The following is a 20313-nucleotide window of genomic DNA, read 5'->3' as shown; positions in this document are numbered from 1 at the left end:
ATTTAAAGCTTCGCCGTAGCGTGCACCGCATAGAACAAAAAGTAAAATAAGGTTAATAAAAATGAAAAAGGAAAAAAAGTTACTGTAATTTCCCGAATATAAGGTGCACCCTAATTTCAGCACCAATAAATAGAAGAATACAAGAAAACAGAGCTCGTGTACAGATACAGAAATGCCATTTTACTAGAGGTGCACGATAATTATCGGTCCGATAATTATCACTCCTATAAGACGTCATCCCAACAAATCCAGTAACATTATATATTATCGGACCTATCGATATTAATTTTGGCACGGTGTCGGTGGATTGGGATGTGTGCGTTTGAGTTGTTTCATGGACCAAGACCACAAAAGTCTCCTCTCCTCTTGCACCAAATGTTTAATCTGCTGACGAAGCACAATGCCTGTTGGGTTTATATTTGTTTTAGTTCAGCGCTCATTGTTCACGGGAACACGTCATCAATAATATTGACTAATTGATGGTGATTGACTCAAATTTTATTTATTTGAAAAAATAAATATGGATACTCTATTTGTAGTCAAAACTGTTCCTGTCTTTGTTTTTTTCATTATAATAATGTTAATGTCATCATGAAAATTCTGGTTAGGTCAAAGGCAAGTCTATGCTGAATCCACCAGTAGTATTTTTGGCCTATACGTGTTCAAAAACCCATGTGGTAATTAAAAGTCAGGTTATTAGCAATTGTTTCTACAAAATGGATAAGCGACAAGACTTTTGTCAGGGACTGTAAATGTAAATGTAAAAGGAGCAGGAAGTTATAGATATCGGTATCGGTTTCAAAAAATGGATATCGTGCACCCCTACATTTTACTGTCTAGTGAAACACAGCACAATCATAGCACATTGGTAGTTCAAAACATTACCATAAACTGACAATATTTACGGTAATAATATGATTTGACAACTTCTCCAACTTACCAGAATCTAGGAGAAAACAAAACAGGTGTGACTTTTCTTTTAAAGGCTGCTGTATAACTTGCTCGTTTCATCATGATTCTTCCATGGATTGATACGGTAAAATGAAAGTGAGAACGTAAGTCGGAAACCCGAGAGAGCTCATCGCTGGCGACACGACAGTAACAATAGGAACTATTGTTATTTGGGTTTGAGTTTCCAGAGGGACAGATATAGTTGACGGACACATGAAGTCTGTGTTGTTACGTTTGTTATGGTCCGAGTTGTGGAGCTGCAATAAACATTGACTCAATTGTGTTCAAAAAACTCAATTCTGTGCTTTATGAAGAGTGAAATATATTTACTTACACATTACTGTTGTCAGGGCAATGAGAGTTGAGGATTTTGCCACCTCCGCGCCACGTGAGTGCTGAGTGTCAACTTCTCAGTCGCTGGTTCCTCGTTATCAGATGTTCCTTGTGGCAAGGACGAGATGTCCCGCTATTTGTTCTGGACTGTCCAGAATAGCTGATAGTGGGATTTGGTGATGCAGACGTGTGCTTGTAGATGTCTTGCCGATCACCTGCTTGTCAGCGTCAAGCTTGCTCAGTCAGCTGCATGACGCGCTCGTTGGGCTTCCGTGGTCAGAAGGCGTCCTGTATCTGTTCTGCACTTATCTGCCCGTTGTCTTGGCGCTGCAAATTCTAATCATTTCGCGTCCAACTGTTCATAATATGAAATATATTCTGCTTGTTTTTCTTAAACTATGATATAAATGCTGTTTATTTCATATTGGGTGTGTTAGAGTTATACAAACCGTCAAACAGTAAATACAAGAAAATATACTATTCCCTTGTGTTAATTATGGGGAAATTACGGGTCATGTCCTGTTGATTCTGGAGCATTTCAAGGAAAACTAAAATGAAAACGTGTTCCCAGATCCACGAGAAACTGAAGCTGTATGAGAAGCAGAGCCCGACTCCGGTTTTCCACAGCGCTTCCTGTCTGGCGGATGACGTAAGTGCAGCCTCCGACCAGATTCTCCTGTCTCATATCGGAGCAGTCATCTGAACATGTCTGACTTAGCTGAGCGAGGAACTCCAAAACGGGCTTCTGGAGGAGGACGAGAGAGAGCTGTTGCTTCTGCTGGGCACGCCTCACCTTAAGGTATGCCCGTCTAAAAATAAAAAGCACAGGTAGCGAGTGAACATGGCAGACGTGGCGTCCCCAGGCCGTGCTGTCGGCGCACGACACGGTGGCCCAGAAGAACTTTGACCCGGTACTGCCTCCCCTGCCAAAAGACTTGGACCACGAGCTGGACGAAGAGTCGGTCAAAATCGTCCGACTGGTCAAGAACAAGGAACCTCTGGTAGGGATTCCAAATTTTTACTCCCTCGCTGCTATTGACGGAAATAGATGTTTTTAGCTGGGAGGCATGGCAGTGAATGATCATTAAAAATATTCAATTATTTTGGATTACTTGAAAATTTCCATTATACGTAAAAGACATTTTGGAACATGAGTGAGACTCCATTTAAATCAGTTGGATAAACGTCTTTGTGGCCCCCCCCCCCTCCTTCCAGGGAGCGACCATCCGTCGAGACGAGTCCACCGGCGCCGTGGTGGTGGCGCGCATCATGAGGGGCGGAGCCGCCGACCGCAGCGGTGAGCTCCAAACGCAAAAAAAGTCACGTGACGACGACCGCGACCCCCTTTTCCGCTCTTTAACCCGAACTTTACGCAAACGGGACTTCCTCGTCATCCGTGACACACAAGTGAGGGGATTACGTTGTGTAATGCTTCGCAAACTGTCAACACAGATTAAATCCGGCAGATTAGTGTCACGAGATTGCATATTTTGAGATTCCCAATGGGTAGGTTTCCATGGAGATGGGGAAATTGCGCCTTTTGTTGCTTTTTTGTTTCTTCTCCTTTACAGCGCGAGAGTTCACACGTGTGTGTTGCCAGGTCTGGTGCACGTCGGGGATGAGCTGCGGGAAGTCAATGGCAATTTGATAACCCACAAAAGGCCTGATGAAATCAGCCACATTCTGGTAATCATCCTGTTTAGAATTACTTGAATTCAGAGGAGAAAACAGCTCTGAGTGATTTAAGGACCGAGATTAATGTTGTACAATAGGACGATATATATATGCCTCTAAGGTGATCAAACGTTCGACATTTTCACATCTTCATCGTCATTATCGCCATATGTAGACCCGTTCCTTCTATGCACATTTTGGCCAACAGATGGCGCCCAATTTGCACTGAATGATGGGATTCAATTAGTTAAAGTAGTACCAGTAATCAGCCACAAGATGTTCCTATCTCAATACTTAGCCCATTGGCTCCGCCTACCAACTATATGCAAGTAATACTAACTAAAGTAATAATAATTTACAAAATTTCAATTTTAATATTTAATTCATTTTGTTTAATACCAATTGAATATAATACCAATTGAATATATAGCAGTCATAACGGTCAAAATCATCCATTCATTTTTCGAGCTGCTTATCCTCACGAGGGTCGGGGGGGGGGGTCCTGGAGCCAATCCCAGATAACCTAAACCCAAACAAACAACCATTTGCGCATAGACTCATACCTAGGGACAATTAACAGTGTTCAATCAGCATACGATGCATGTTTTTGGGATGTAGGAGGAAACCCTCGGAGGGACTGGGAAAACATCCAAACTCCACACAGGAAGGCCGGAGCCCGGGATTGAACCCCAGATGTCAGAACTGTGAGGCGAACATGCTAACCACTCTGCCACCAGTCAAAAATCACTTTTCACTAATATCAGTTGACAATACGATATCTTTACATTTTAGCAAACCAAAAATACATGCTACTGTGCTGCTTCTGTTTACACTGGAAAGTTTTAGGTGGCAGCACTACTTGATACATTTAACATTAGCTGACAACATTTTTTTTTTAAAATTCTGTACATTCAAATACCATACAATAACAATCCCACCTCCTGCTCATAGTTAGCTGGAATAGCTCCAGCACCCCCGTGAGGTGAGGATAAATGGTTTAGAAGACCAATGGATGAAAGGACAATTTTTAAAAAATGCATGATTGGAGGGTTTTAAAAAAATGTAACAACGTAAGGTCGGATGGTTGGTTTTTTGTTTGCGTGAATACAATCAATACATGTGAAAATCAATTTGGACAACTTAAAAACAAGAAAATTCACAAAAATAACTAAAATGGACTGTTTTAAAAATACAGTGGTACCTCTACTTACGAAATAAATTGTTTCTGTAAGTAGTTTCGTTAACTGAAAAATCCTTAAGTAGAGACACACATGTGCCCTAATCCATTCCAACCCCCCTCAAATTCAGACATCTTTTGTAAAGCATAAAAATTCATCAAAACATGTAACAAATACAATTACAATTAGATTAATACGCAATAAACTTGAAATAAGAGTTGTGCATAGTGTAAAAAACAAAGAATAAAGAATAAAAGTTACATTCACATAAATCTTTTGGACCTCATGGCGAATGAAGAGGACGCTGCGATACAAACATACACATACAGTAGAGGTCCCACTTAGCCAATTAGATGCTAGCCAATGGCAGATCGGCTATAAGTTATTTCCGTTCAGTAAACTCTGGGAGCTGCAAGTAGCAGCCCATACTCTATTTTTGCCTCTCATATCCAGAAATTTGTTTTGCAACAAGAGGCAATGTTTTCCTGTTGAGGTGTGTTGTAACCTGAAAATTCCGTTTGTGGAGACGTTCATAAGTAGAGGTCCTAGATTAAAGCGCTGTCTAAATACTGCGACCTTCCTTCCCTCACCAGTCGCAGTCTCAAGGATCTATTACGTTGAAAATCATCCCGGCCGTCGTGGAAGACGACAAGATGAAGGAAAGCAGGGTGAGGGTGATATATGCTGATTTGCCTCACACAAATCAAATTATGATTTAATATGATGATATCCTGGCAGGTTTACATACGCGCTCTGTTCGACTACGTCCCCTTGGAGGACCGGGCGGCGCCCTGCCAGGAGGCGGGCCTTCCTTTTAAGCGAGGGGACATCCTTCAAGTGGTGAGCCAGGAAGACGCCACCTGGTGGCAGGCTAAGAAAGTGGGGGACTCCAACCTGAGAGCTGCGCTCATCCCCTCTGCGCACTTCCAGGAGAGGTAGGACTAGTTGCTCTTTGGCTACCTTTGACGATGTTAGACGTCCAATCTGTTTGAACTGCGAGAGTGATAAGAAGGCTAAAAACATCACCAAAAAGACCATATATAGTAAGGCTTTTATTTTCCTCAGGGGTAAAAAGAAGCACCATGTAAATTTACTAAAGCTTTTTTCCCCCTTTAAAAATTGACCATGTATAGTAGGGTTTTTTGGGTTTTTTTCCAGAAAAAAATGGCCATGTATTGTAAAGCTTTTCGGCACCCTAAAAAAAAAGAAAAAAAAAAAAAAAAAAAAAAAGAACATATATAGACATGTATGGTCAGGAATTTTTTTCCCCTACAAAATCAACTATGGGAGGCTTTTTTGTACCCTAAAAAGCAAAACAAAAAAGACCATGTCTAGTAAGGCTTACTTCCTCAAAAATTGACGTATAGTTTTTTTTTTTTTTAACTCAATAAGAAGATCCGGCCGTGTATTGTAAGACTTTTATTTTCCTCAGAGAAAAACCATTTATAATTTATAATGAAGCTTTTTTTTTTTTCTAAAAAAAAACCTGACCATATATAGTAAGGCTTTTTTTCACAGAAAAAAATGACCAGGTATAGTAAGGCTTTTTGGTACCCCAAAAGCCAAGACCATATACAGTACCGTAAGACTTTTTTTTGTCCTTTCAAAAATCAACTATGTATAGTGAGGCTTTTTCATACCCTTAAAAAACAAAACGAAAAAAGACCATGTATAGTACGACTTTTTTTCCCTCAAAAATTGACGAAGTATAATTTTTTTTACAGAATAATAAAACCACGACCATGTATGCTAAGGCTTTTTTGTCCCCTAAAAAAACAAAACAATAAAAGACCACGTATTGTAAAACTTTTTTCCTTCCTCAAAAAACTGACTACGTATGTATAGTTCAGTTTTTTTGTACCCAAAACAACAAAACAAAAAACAGCATGTATAGTAAGCCTTTTTTTCTGTAAAAAATCGACAATGGCTTTGTTTTTTTTTTGTTTTTTTACAGAATAAAAAAACATGTTTAGAAGCTATTTTTTCCTAAAAAAAACAAAACAACCATGTAGAGTAAGACTATTTTTTTCGCAAAAACATGACCATATAAAGATGATTATTTTCTCTCTTTCCCAAACATGAGACCATGGCAGTTCAAATGGATTAGCTTTCTGTCAATGCTAGCAAAAGATATAACATGACATTTTTTGTGTGTGTGTGACTCAGACGCCTGCGCTACCGACTGAAGACGAGCTCCTTCCCACTCTGCGCATCCCCTAATGTCATCAAATGTAAGTGATTCGCCCGCTACTTATTACTCATACGACCCTCGAAGTCACTCGGACGAGATGGATGCTCGCGCGCGGTACTGCGGCTTAAATATAATCCTAACGGCGAGATGCATAAAAAGAGATTACGCCGCTTTAATCTCTTTTGTACGCTCGTCTAATCCAATTTGAAATATTAATTCCAAGGAAAAGCAACAAATATAAACAAATTAAATATTTACTTATTTAAAAATGACCTCTGTAAATGAAACGCAAATTTACATAAAAATGATGTCATTCATTTGCGCTGTACTGCTATCGGTTTTAAGACATTTACAATTGTTTTATAGGTCAATCTGAGGTCAACCAGCCCTCCATTTTTAATTAAAAATTGTGTCAATCGTTAGTGCATCGTTTGTGCTGGTTTGTTTTATCGATTTTGAGATAATGAGATATTTCGAGTGATGACCTCACGCAGCCCCCCATTTATTGCAAAAATCGCAATTCTTTTTTGCTGTAAAAAAAAAAAAGTGTTTGCGCTGCTATCGTTTTATAGATATTGAGATATTAATTTCAAGTGATGAAGTCACTCGCAGCTTTTCTGTTTTTTCGCAGCCCCCGGTTTTGACTTAAGTGGGGGTCTGCGAGCATAAGCAGATTTGGTGGCCGAAAAGTGTCATTGCATGAAATTGACTTACCTATATATATATATATATATAAGTTGTAAAGCAACAAAACTGCAACAAAAATGAATGAAATTAACAAAAAAATATTTTTTTTAATAAGTCAAAATTATTTTTCAAACATATCATGTGACTAGCACCTTAGACGGTTATTTCCCTCCAAAAAATAAATTAGGGGAGGGCAATTTTATTTTTCTATTGATTTTTTTTCTTTGATTGAAAATATTTATTTTTGATTGAAGCAACTTTTCTGGGGATTGAACGATTTAGACACAAATTTCCTACCCATGATATGGCCCATACAGAAAAAGGATTGCTTCAATCAAAAAAAATAAATAAATAAATTCAATGAAAAATTAAGTGTTCAAATGTAAATTTTTCAATCTATAATATTTTTTCGCATTCAAAAACGTTTTCTATGATTGGAATGTATCTTTTTTTGATTGGATTTTTCTTTTTGAAAATACATTTTGTTAAGCAACTTATTTTTTGATTGAATAATAAAGACGAAAACGTCCTAGCCAAAATGTGGCCCAAACACAAATCAACTTTAGTTCAATCAAAAAAGTGGCTTCAATAAAAAAAACTTGACTCCAATCAAAAAATAAAAATTCAAATAAAAATAGCTTTCACATGCATTTTTTTTTTTAGTTTCAAATTTATTTTTGCAATCAAACATTTTTTTTATTGAAACGACTTTTTTTGGATTGAAAATATATATTTTGATTAAAGCAACTCTTTTTTTTTTTTTATTGAAGCAACTTCTTTTGAGATTGAATAATAAAGACACAAATCTACTGTACCTCCATATGGCTCTGCCCAGGGGATACAATTTTTGATTGGGGTAACTACATTGGCACGACACCGGCCGGCGTACCATATTCAATGGATGACGATCTTGGCGAAAAGTATTGCCTAAGGAGCCTGATTTAGAATTCCCCTCAAGAATGATGGGAAACAAAAAACACTTATTGTCAACTTATTGTAAAAAATATACTTGTAAGTTAATTTCATTGCTGACACTGCGTTTCGAGGTCATCAACATGTTGTGCCCCCCCCAGCCACCCCCACCCCGCCCCAAAAGTTAAACTCCGCCTATGGCAGCAAGTCTTGTCCTCATTCGAAATTAATATCTCAAGCCCCCAATTTACTGCAAAAATGGACCCGAAGGGGTGCCGTTTGTTTGTGCTACGTTTGTGCTAGTTGTTGGGACGCCCCTATGTTATTGGGAGAGTTGGTAAGCGCCATCAGCTGCGGCAGTTGGATACGGAAAAGGTGCCAGTGACTTCATCACTTGAAATTAATATCCGAATACCCAGGTAGTCCCTGGATTACGACATACTCCATTTACACGATTTTGACTTTACGACGCCGGAGTTTCGTCCATCATTTTGTCTCCAGTTGTTTTGTTTTTTTCTTTAGTCACATCAACAGTGCTTTATTGTACCTCACAGTATATTATATTTTACATTCCTTTGTTAACTCTTAAAAGGCGCGTACTGCGACTAATGTTCTCTTAATGTTCATCCTAACATGTTGAATTTCAGTTTCCAGAAAACACAGAATGGGATGGTAAAATTCCTGTGCGGGCACATGCAAAAGACTTCTCGATGAATGTTGGTATTAAAGATAGGGGAATTAATTTGTGGGTACGCATCCTCAGTAGTGTTCCACTGGGTCATGGGGTGTTTCGGCCTTTGACACTATACACCCTCCCCAGAGGCGGCCAGCTGCAGGGTGATCAGCCCTGAGCTTGCGTCCCAAGCCCAATTAGCCAAGGCAGTCGCCTTGGTGCAAGGTGGCAAAAAAAAAAAAAACTCAGGGGGACTATGCATGGCAGGGGTGTCCAGTTCCCTGAGCCAGGCTAAGGCTGACCGCATACCTCCTGACGCACTACCTGTGGGCCCAGCTTGGGTCGTTCCTCTTTAGCCATAGCCACTGGCTGCTTCTTTCAGCTGCTTCTGACGCAGCTTTGATGGCTGTGCGCTGGCTCTGGCCCCTGACTCCCAAGTCCCTCAGCAGCTTTGTATAAGTTGTTCCCACAAAGCCTCTGCACCCGACTTCCACTGGGCGGACTTCAGTGTTCCAGCCACGCTGTTGAGCTTCAGCGGCTAGTTCGAAATACCGCAGGTGTTTTCGCTCATATGCCTCCTCTATAGAGTCCTCCCATGGCACGGTGAGTTCGATGATAAATACCTTTTTTAAGGAGGGGGACCAGAGCACCAGGTCAGGCCTCAAGGTGGTAGTGGCGATCTCTGAGGGGAACACCAGCTGTTTGCCAACATCTGCCAGCATCAGCCAGTCACGTGCTGGGAACAACTGGCTTCTCTCTGATGGTGTAGTAGACCTCATGGCAGCTGTGGCCCCTTCACGAACAAAGGCAGGACCCCAGGAGCTATTAGATCTCTGTGGTAGGGCGTTGATGTTAACTCGCTTTCCCTCCAGAGTAGAAGCAATGCTCTTCAAGACCTGGTTGTGGCGCCAAGTGTACCGTCCTTGGGTGAGGCTGGTTTTACACCCTGTAAGTATGTGCCTGAGGGAGGCTGGCTTGGTGCACAGGACACATGCAGGATCTTTACCAAACCACTGGTGGAGGTTAGTTGGCGTTGGGAGGACATCATATGTTGCTCTGATGGCGAAGCTCAAGCTCGTAGCGTCCATGGCCAGTACGTCCCTCCAACTCAGCTTCCTCTTTTCAACACCCTCCCACCGTATCCACAGGCCTTGTTTGCCAAGAGCGACTGCCTTGGCCCCTCTTGCTGCCTCCTCTTGACGCCGCACTTCCTCCACCACCATCTTCCTTCGTGCTGGCGCAGTGGCACTTCTCCAGGCTGGACGGCTAGTTGTTAATCCAAGGCCTCCTCTTCCTTGCTGAACAATCCCCACAACGTCAGCGTGACTGAGAGCTGCTGTTGCTTCTTCCACTGCCCTTGCTGGAGTCCACTTTCGGCCTGTAGCCAAGGTTAGTGCAGTTTCCCTAACAACTGGATCTTTGGATTCGTTCAGTGTCAAATGCAGACGTGTTTTAGCACACTTGAACTCCTCCGTAAGGCTGGTAAGAGGCAACTTGAGGGCACTGTCTCCATAAAGGCCAATGGTGGTGAGGCAGCGCGGGACTCCAAGCCACTTTTTGATGTGAGCCGTGACTTTCCTTTCCATCTTCTCCACTGTTGAGATAGGCACCTCGTAAATTGCCAAGGGCCACAACAACCTTGGTAGTAGCCCAAACTGGAAACACCAGCACTTAAGCTTCCCAGGTAGTTGGGTGTTGTCAATAGCTAGTAGGCCTGCGCTGATGTCATTGACCAGTTGCTCAACCTGGTCCTTGTCTTTCAGGGTCGCATCATAGCGCCTTCCAAGGCTTTTGACTGGCTGCTCAGACACAGTGGGGATTGGGTCGTCTCCGATGAAGAACTGCAGGTCAGTCAGCACTCCCTTCACCACCGAGATGCTGCGTGACTTGGATGGCTTAATCTTCATACGGGCCCAACTGATGTTTTCCGCAAGTTTTCTGAGCAACCTCCTGGTGCATGGGACTGTGGTAGTCAGGGTGGTTATGTCATCCATGTAGGCTCTCAGGGGAGGAAGGCGCCGGCAAGAACCAAGTTTTTGTCCTCCCACAACCCACTTTGAGGCTCGGATAATGACTTCCATTGCCAAGGTGAATGCCAAGGGAGATATGGTACATCCAGCCATGATGCCTACCTCCAGGTGCTGCCACGAGGTGGTGAATTCAGGCGTGGAGAAGCAGAACTGCAGGTCCTGAAAATAGTCCTTGACCAGGGTAGTGATGGTGTCCGGGATGTTGAAGAACTTGAAGGCTGTCCAAAGGAGTTCATGGGGCACAGAGCCGAAGGCATTTGCAAGATCCAAAAAGATTGCATGGAGGTCGCTTTTCTCAAGTTTAGCCCTTTGGATCTGGTGCCAAATCATGCTGGTGTGTTCTAAGCACCCCGAGAAACCCGGTATTCCTGCCTTCTGGACACATGTATCCACATACCCATTTCTGGTTAGGTATTCAGCCATCCTTTGTGCGATGATTCCAAAGAAGATTTTACCCTCCACGTTAAGCAAGGCAATGGGGCGGAACTGACTGATGTTCGTTGCGTTTTTCTCCTTTGGGATAAGGATCCCGCCCGCCCTGCGCCATGCTTTGGGAATTGACCTCTTCTGCCACACCGTCCTCATGAGGCTCCAGAGAAACCTACATACATCTGGTGCATTTTTGTACACCTTGTATGGGACTCCGTTTGGCCCAGGAGCGGATGCTGATCTCACTCGATGGACAATCTTCTCCACCTCCTTCCATGTTGGAGGGCCGGTCTCACATTGATGCTCTGGTAGGTCGATTGGTGGAATGTCTGGAGGAATGGCCAGGTGTTCATGGCGCCTTGGATCAGAATGGGTTGCTCTCAGGTGCTCCTCCAGAACACTCTTTGTTGTTTTTAGAACTCCACTTTTCTCCTTGGTAAAGAGAGACTTTAGGAATTTGAAGGGATCTTTGTAGAACCGTGTTCTTGTCTGTTCCTTCTTCCTCCTTCGTTTCCGTAAGTTCTCTGCTCGGCGGAGGACGGCCAGGCGTGCTTTAAAGTCTGCTTGGAGGGTGCTCAGGCCCTCCTTTTCCACCTCCGAGGCCTTTTTCCAAAGTTTCCTGAGCCGTCTCCGTTCTTGAACGAGGCGCTTGATCTCTTGTTGCCTCCGGGAGACTGGTGGAGTAGGAGTCTGTCTAGCACCTTTGGACGGTAGTACTCCGAAACGTTCTGCTCCATACTGATATATGATACTACCCATTTTCTCCAACTTCTTCTCCACGGTGCCTCTAAGTTGTTGAAGCAACCGGGTCAGATCGCTATTCATTGTTGCCCACAGCTTCTTTTCGGCAGCACCGGGCCACTTCACTCGCGGTCTGTTGCCTGGGAGTTTCCGTTCGACTACAGGTCGGGGAGTTTGGGTGGGATCCACTACTGATGTTTGTTCTACGGGTGATTTAGTGCTTGAGCTTGCCTCTTCTTTGGCAGGGGTGCTGATGCTCTCCAAGCTATGGTTTTCGTCCAGTTGGTGAACTTCACTCGACTGATTTGACTCCTTCCGCAAGAAGTTGTCAATGCGAGGCCCCTGACTCTCTTCCCTCAAGCACTTTTTCAAACCCTGGTGGATCCTCAGCCCCCGAAAAGATGTTACTTTCTTCCATCCGCAGCAACATATCTGCAGTTTAGGGCCCACTGCTGTAGCAATGCTTGCGCCAGTTGCTGTGGTGTTCTCTTGCAATGTGCTTTCAATACTCGTAGTCACTTCCGTTCCAGTCGTTACCATTATGTCAGCCAATGAGTCATCTTCCGCCCCCGCTCTCGCAGACTCTGGGGGTATTCTACTTGTTTGCTTCTTCGTAGCTAAGGGGGGTGTCTACTACATGCTGTGGGGCATGAGAGACTACAATCGTGGGCAGCTAACCCATGACTGTCCCGTTGGGGTCTATTCCCTCCTGCCAGCTGTCTCTCCAAGCCGTCACAAGGACTTTCCCCTGTTGTCAGCTGATCTTTCTCAGCAGTCACTGGACGGGTCCAGATAATCAGTTTCCAGAAAACACAGAATGGGATGGTAAAATTCCTGTGCGGGCACATGCAAAAGACTTCTCGATGAATGTTGGTATTAAAGATAGGGGAATTAATTTGTGGGTACGCATCCTCAGTAGTGTTCCACTGGGTCATGGGGTGTTTCGGCCTTTGACACTATACACCCTCCCCAGAGGCGGCCAGCTGCAGGGTGATCAGCCCTGAGCTTGCGTCCCAAGCCCAATTAGCCAAGGCAGTCGCCTTGGTGCAAGGTGGCAAAAAAAAAAAAAACTCAGGGGGACTATGCATGGCAGGGGTGTCCAGTTCCCTGAGCCAGGCTAAGGCTGACCGCATACCTCCTGACGCACTACCTGTGGGCCCAGCTTGGGTCGTTCCTCTTTAGCCATAGCCACTGGCTGCTTCTTTCAGCTGCTTCTGACGCAGCTTTGATGGCTGTGCGCTGGCTCTGGCCCCTGACTCCCAAGTCCCTCAGCAGCTTTGTATAAGTTGTTCCCACAAAGCCTCTGCACCCGATAAATATAATCCAGGTTCAAAACGGTTCATTGAGCATGTTTGGTTATCAATAGTACATCAATTTTACAAATTTTGACAAAATTGTTTTGGAATTTTTTTGGTCTTTTTGGTCCCAAAAAGTTGATTTCTAATTGGTCAGTGAAGAAAACAACAGTTTGGACATGAAGTTCAAGGTGTCCTGAAAAAAGGCACCAAACCAGGCCATTGTGAACAATTATTTCTTTGAAATAAAAAGGCAACATCAAAGGCATGCAAAATCAGACAAAAAAAAGGGCCCAGACCTTAAAGGGTTATTATGACGTGTTCTGGCCTCACAAAACGTGGAGTTGTTCAGCTTTACAGACCGCAAACAAGGCAATTTTGCTTTTTGAAGCTTTTAACTTCCTTCACTTTTGACAATTTGTAAAGCTGTAACACACATATGTTCAAAAACATACGCTGTCAGAATGATATACCTATCGGAATGATATACCCATTGAAATGATATACCTGCCAGAATGGTATACCTATTGCAATGGTATACCTATCGGAATGATATACCCGTCGTAATGGTGTACCCATCGGAATGATATACCCGTCGTAATGGTATACCCGTCGGAATGATATACGCATCGGTATGCTATACCTGTCAGACTACCATATCTGTTGGAATTCTACACCCGTCAGAACGTCACACTCGTCAGACTACCATACCTGTCTGGATATCATACCTGTCAGAACTTCATACTCGTCAAACTTCCATACCTGTCAGCCTGTCATACCTGTTTGAGTGATTATAACAATAAAAGACTTGACACAAAACAATTGGTGTTCAAACATCCGTCTAGTCTGAGCAATATGTAAATATAGATTAAATCAGCCTAATTTGCCTGACAAAAGTCAGCTATCTTAAATGCTACGACTGCTAACATATTTATAATTCTCATAGCAATCCTCACACGTAACTCCGCAAACTGTAGCTGTAAACTTATTTACAAATGCATACTCAAACGTATATTAGCTGAAACAACTTACAGCCTTATGTGGACCAAACCAGAGCGCAGCAATTCTTTATCCATGTCAGACATCTGAGTCTGCTTCTTAGTCATACAAGGCGACAGTCAAGCCAGACACAATACTGCCACCAGAGGGCCGTGTATCCTCCGTCATTAAAAAAAAAAAAAACTTTTAGACTTTTTTTGGGTAGTTATTTTGAGATTTACTTAAAGGGTTAGTTCCGTTTTACGTGGAAATTCGGGTTACGTCGACAGTGTAGGAACAGAACTTGTTTGTAACCCAGGGACTACTCTCTCAAAAACGATCGCAACACAAACGTAGCACTAACGATTGACATTTTTTTTTCATATAAATTTGCATCTGATGGGGGGGCAACTTCACAGAGGTTTAAAATTGTTATTATTACTTATTTGCTGTTCTTTATATTTTTATGTCAACTGTTTGTCTGTGAAGGCCAAATCGACTTGACTTTAAAGTAGCAAATGATCTTGTTTTTCATTTTGAGTGAATCTTTTAAATGGCAAAAAAAATGATGGAAAGGAGGAAGAGTGCTTGTCATGTTGTGTCGTTCTCTGCAGTGATTGTGTGTGTCCTTCCTTGCATTGCTCCCCTCCCTCAGACCATCCGGCTCATGCAGGTAACCCACACACCCACAATCACGATATTTCAGTGACACTGATGGCGATAGACGTCCGGTGCGGGGCGTCTATCGTCAGCGAAAAAGTTCCCTCCTTCCTTTCCTCACGTCTTTTCCTCCACGCGCTCGTTCCTCGCAGATGAGGTCGACTACACTAAAGACGGAGGTGAGATTCGAGATGTGAGCAACATTTTTTTCTAACACTCATGTACATCCAAAATTTGATCCTAGCCGGCACGCGCCGAAGTTTCCGCATGAAGAGGGAGCGACAGAGTTCACCGGGAGACGATTTCTACGATTTCCACATCTACGAAGAAGTTGCGCTTTACGTGCCTCGACCTGGGGACAGGCCCAGACTGGTGGTGCTGCTCGGTGGGTGGCGTCGCACGACTACGCGCTCCGGAGCTGAGGGATTTAGTGTATTTTGTTCAGGTTCGCTGGGAAGTCGCACAGCAGAGCTGAAACAGAAGATGATCGCAGACAAGCCCAAAATCTACGGATTGGCCGTCCCACGTAAGTACACGACACGGATAAACGCAGTTGCGATGTTGTTTTTGGCAGCCGTTTTAATTTTGGTCTCAGTCTTTTAGACGAAAATGCTTATGAGTCATATTTTAGCCATTTCAAAATGTGTTTGTGAATGAATAAATAAATATTTCCCATAATTTCTAATGAGCATTGACAGACACATAATTATAGAGTCTACAAGGACATCACCATTTTCGTGATGACATATACACTCAGCAGAAAAACGGTACATTATTTTCAATCAACCTCACTTGGACGCCACGAACTGTATGTAAAAAGTTTTATAAGAGTTAAAGACGGCACTTGCCACGCTAAATGCTAATGGTTAGAGTTACATTTAGTATATTATGATCATTAAGCACAGACCAAACACGATGAGTGCTAGCTAACTACACATACGATAAGAAAATCTCATTGTGAATTTATGACGGAAACTGGCGAATTTTAATCTCGTTTTCGTCTCGTCAGAATATACCCGTCAGAACATGATACTTGTCAGACTACCATACCTGTCGGACTGTCATATCCGTCAGAATGCTATAACCCTCAGAATGCTATAGCAGTTGAAATGCTATATCCATCAGAATGATATACACGTCAGAAGGGTTTACCCATCGGAATGATATACCCGTCGAAATGGTATACCCATTGGAATGCTACACCTCTGAGAATGATATACCCATCGTAATGGTATACCTGTTGGAATTGTATACCCGTCAGAACTTAACACTCGTCAGACTACCATAGCTTTCAGACCCGTCAAATTGATATACCGATCGCAATGGTATACTCGTCGAAATGGTATACCCGTCGGACTGATATCCCCATCAGCCTTATTAAACGGTTGGTTTTTTTTTACAATAAAGACCCTTACTATACATGGTCACTTTCGTCGCAGAAAAAAAGCTTTTTTTTACCGGTAAAAAAGCCTTACCAAAAAAAAAAAAAATGTCATACCCGTTAGACTACCATACCTGTCTGAATTCTATATCTGCCAGAACGTCATACTTGTCAGACTACCATACATGTCGGAATGTCATACTTGTCAGACTACCATACCTGTCGTAATTCTATACGTGTCAGAACGTCATACTCATCAGACTACCATACCCGTCATAATGATATACCCGTCATAATGGTATACCCATCAGAACTTCATACTCGCCAGACTACCATACCTATCAGACTGTCAAAAACACCTGTCGGAATGTCATACCTGTCAGAGTACCATACATGTAGGAATGCCATACCCGTCAGACTACCATACATGTCAGAACGTCATACTCATCAGACTACCATACCTGTCAAACTGTCATATCCGTTGGAATGGTATACCCATCGGAATTATATACCTGTTGGGATTGGATACCCGTTGGAATGACATACCCGTCAGAATGATATAACATCGTAATGGTATACCCATCAGAACTTCATACCTGCCAAAATTGTATACCTGTCGAAATGGTATACCCGTCGGAATGATATTCCCATCAGCCTTATTAGTTTTTTATATAATAAAGACCCTTACTATACATGGGCGTTTTTTACAGGGGAAAAAAAGCCTTACCCACCAAAAAAAAAGACACCTGTCGGAATGTCATACCCGTCAGAGCGTCATACCCGGCAGACTACCATACCTGTCATAATTCTATACGTGTCAGATCGTCATACTCATCAGACTACCATACCTGTCAGACTGTTATATCTGTTGGAATGGTATACCCGTCGGAATGATATCCCCATCATTTTTACCCCCCCAAAAAAATACACCTGTCGGAATGTCATACCTGTCAGACTACCATACATGTAGGAATGCCATACCCGTCAGACTACCACCCCTGTTGAATTTCTATACATGTCAGATCGTTATACTTATCAGACTACCATACCTTTCAGACTGTCATATCTGTCGGAATGGTATACCCGTTGAAATGACATACCCGTCAGAATGATATACCCATCGTAATGGTCTACCCATTGTATTGGTATACCCATCAGAACTTCATACCTGTCAGACTACCATACCTGTCAAAATGGTATACCTGTCGAAATGGTACACCCGTCGGAATGATATTCCCATCAGCCTTATTAGTTTTTTATATAATAAAGACCCTTACTATATACATGGGCGTTTTTGACGGGGAAAAAAAGCCTTAACAATAAAAAAGATACACCTGTCGGAATGCCATACCTGTCAGACTACCATACATGTCGGAATGCCATACCTGTCAGAGCGTCATACACGTCAGACTACCATACCTGTTGAATTTCTATACATGTCAGAAAGTCATACTCATCAGACTACCATACCTGTCAGACTGTCATATCTGTTGGAATGGTATGCCTGTCGGGATTGAATACCCGTTGGAATTACATACCTGTCAGAATGATACTCATCATAATGGTATATCAGTCCCATCAGAACTTCATACTTGTCAGACTACCATACCTGTCAGACTGTCATACTTGTCGAAATGGTATCCCCGTCAGACTACCATACCTGTCCGAATTCTATACCTGTCAGAACGTCATACTTGTAAGACTATCATACCTGTCGGAATTCTATACGTGTCAGAATGTCATACTCATCGGACTACCATACCTGTCAGATGGTCATACCAGTCAAAAATGGAATGATACCCGTCGGAATGATATATCCGTCAGAATGATATACAGTGGGGAACAAGTTCTCCCCACTGTACCTGTCGGAATGATGTCCCCATCAGCTGCACTAGACATCGCATGACACATTTTTTACGAAGAAAAAAGCTTTACTATACATGGTCATTTTTGTTGCAGGAAAGAAAATGTTTTTTACTAAAAAAAAGTAGGGCATTTTTTGTAAAAAAACAACCATGTATTGTTAAGCTTTTTTGAAGAAAAAAAATCCTATACATGGTCTTTTTTATAGAAAAAAAGCCTTGCTATAACATGTCCTTGGTCACTTTTGTCGCAGAAAAAAGCCTTGCTATACATGGGCGTTTTTTAATGCGGAAAAAAGCCTCACCAAAAAAAAAAAAAGGTACACCTGTTGGTCAGACGTCAACAATTCCAACAGGTATGCTAATCTGACGTCATACCGTCAGATTATCATACCTGTTGGAATTCTATACCTGTCAGAACTTCATACTCGTCAGACTGTCATACCCGTCAAAATGGTATACCCGACAGAATTACAGACGTGTCGGAATTGTACACTCATTGGAAAGACATACCCGTCAGAATGATACACCCATCGTAATGGTATACCTGTCGGAATGATATCCCCATCATATACATGGTTGTTTTTACTGGAAAAAAAAGCCTTAATATACATGGTCGTTTTCATTGAAGAAAAAAAACGTTTTTTCACGAAAAATAGTAAGGCATTTTTCGTAAGAAAACAACCATGTATTGTTGGGCTTTTTTGAAGAAATTAAAATCCTAAACATGGTGATTTTGTTAATAGAAAAAAAGCCATGCTATACAATGTCCTTTTTTTTTTACAGAAAATAAGCCTTATCAAACATGGTTGTTTTTTTTCCAATAAAGACCCTTACTATACATGGTCACTTTTGTCGCAGAAAAAAGCCCTACTATACATGGGCGTGTTTTACGGGGAAAAAAGCCTTACCAAAAAAATGGTACACCTGTTGGAATGTCATACCAATCAAACTACCATACCAGTCGGAATTCTATACCTATCAAACGTCATACCCGTCAGATAACCATACCTGTTGGAATTCTATATGCGTCAGACTACCATATCTGTCAGACTGTCACATCCATCGGAATGCTCCACCCCTCATAATGCTATAGCAGTCGAAATGCTATATCCCTTGGAATGATACAAGTTGTTTATTTCACGGAAAAAAGCCTTACGATACTAGGTAGATTTTGTTTTTTATTTAACGGGAAAAAGCCATACTATAGGCTACATGGATGTTTTTTAATGGAAAAGAAAGCCTTACTATACATGGTTGTTTTTTCTACAGAAAATAAAGCCTTACTATACATGGTCACGTTTGTCGCAGAGAAAAGTCTTACCATACATGGGTGTTTATTACAGGGGAAAAAGCCTTACGAAAAACAATGGTATACATAACTGTTATACCCGCCAGACTACCATGTCGGAATTTTTTTGCTTTCAGAACATCATACTCGTCAGACTACCATACCTGTCGGCATGTTAGACTACCATACCTGCCGGAATTCTATACCTGTCAGAACATCATACTTGTCAAACTGTTATACCCGTCAGACTACCATGCCTGTCGGGATGTCATACCTGTCAGGACGTCACACAAACTACTATACCAGTCAGACTCGCGTCTGAATGCTATACCCCCCAGAATGCTGTAACACAGGGGTCCCCATCTGCCGGGCCGCGGACCGGTCCGTGGCGCATTTGCTACCGGGCTGCACAGAAATAATTTAATAACGACCGCATTCGGGCCGAATTAACCCTGTGCCCCTGCTTAACACACCAATATCTCTGTCTACTCTAGATATAATACTACGAGATAGATTACAATGTTGTCATAGAAGTCCACTGATTGGACTACTAGCAGTACATCTTGTTTGTGTATATATCTATGTGCGCTTGTCCTCAATAATAACGTATTACTAGGCCGCGGGCGCAGCACATTTCCTCCCGGGAATAATTAGCCCCCACACGAGCGAAGATAACTGGAAAACAGACGTCTTTGGAGATATTTTTACGGCGAAAAGGGCACCTGACGAGCCTACAACCTCGAAGACCCACGAACTGCGAAGGAGTGGATTCGTGACCCGTTTGTGAATAAACAGATCGCAAATGACGGCGACCTTATTAAACGTACATTTGAGACAACAACTCTACCAAGGTTCTGGATTAAAGTCATTCTGGAATATCCTGACATCGCGACAAGAGCATTGAAAACCTTGCTACAATTTCCAACGTCGTATCTTTGTGAAGTGGGCTTCTTAATTAATGTTCAACGACAAGGCGTTACGCGCATGCGCAGAACCACATCGTTGCAATTTTTGATGGGTTGCAAAATTTGTTATTTGTCGCTATAA

The 20313-nt window shown here is 42.4% G+C and overlaps 1 protein-coding gene across 3 annotated transcripts in view; it reads left to right on the top strand.

Annotated features, from left to right (window-relative positions):
• The window catches only part of LOC130909632 (MAGUK p55 subfamily member 3-like), a 28834-nt gene that overhangs the window by 5322 nt on the left and 3199 nt on the right, over positions 1–20313 (top strand). Inside the window, exons 4-15 of one of the 3 annotated variants that reach the window (XM_057826340.1) lie at positions 1856–1933; positions 2003–2083; positions 2148–2285; positions 2500–2581; positions 2885–2970; positions 4730–4804; positions 4875–5071; positions 6303–6367; positions 14728–14745; positions 14885–14911; positions 14977–15117; positions 15178–15258. In XM_057826340.1, coding sequence (XP_057682323.1) covers positions 1856–1933; positions 2003–2083; positions 2148–2285; positions 2500–2581; positions 2885–2970; positions 4730–4804; positions 4875–5071; positions 6303–6367; positions 14728–14745; positions 14885–14911; positions 14977–15117; positions 15178–15258 — 1069 coding nt within the window. Of the gene's footprint in view, positions 1–1855; positions 1934–2002; positions 2084–2147; positions 2286–2499; positions 2582–2884; positions 2971–4729; positions 4805–4874; positions 5072–6302; positions 6368–14727; positions 14746–14884; positions 14912–14976; positions 15259–20313 lie in introns of all 3 variants that reach the window. The other 2 variants (XM_057826338.1, XM_057826339.1) reach the window with 2 other exon arrangements.

Source organism: Corythoichthys intestinalis, chromosome 21, assembly GCF_030265065.1.
Source record: "Corythoichthys intestinalis isolate RoL2023-P3 chromosome 21, ASM3026506v1, whole genome shotgun sequence".
NCBI lineage: Eukaryota > Metazoa > Chordata > Actinopteri > Syngnathiformes > Syngnathidae > Corythoichthys > Corythoichthys intestinalis.
This window is presented reverse-complemented; position numbering and strand designations above follow the sequence as displayed.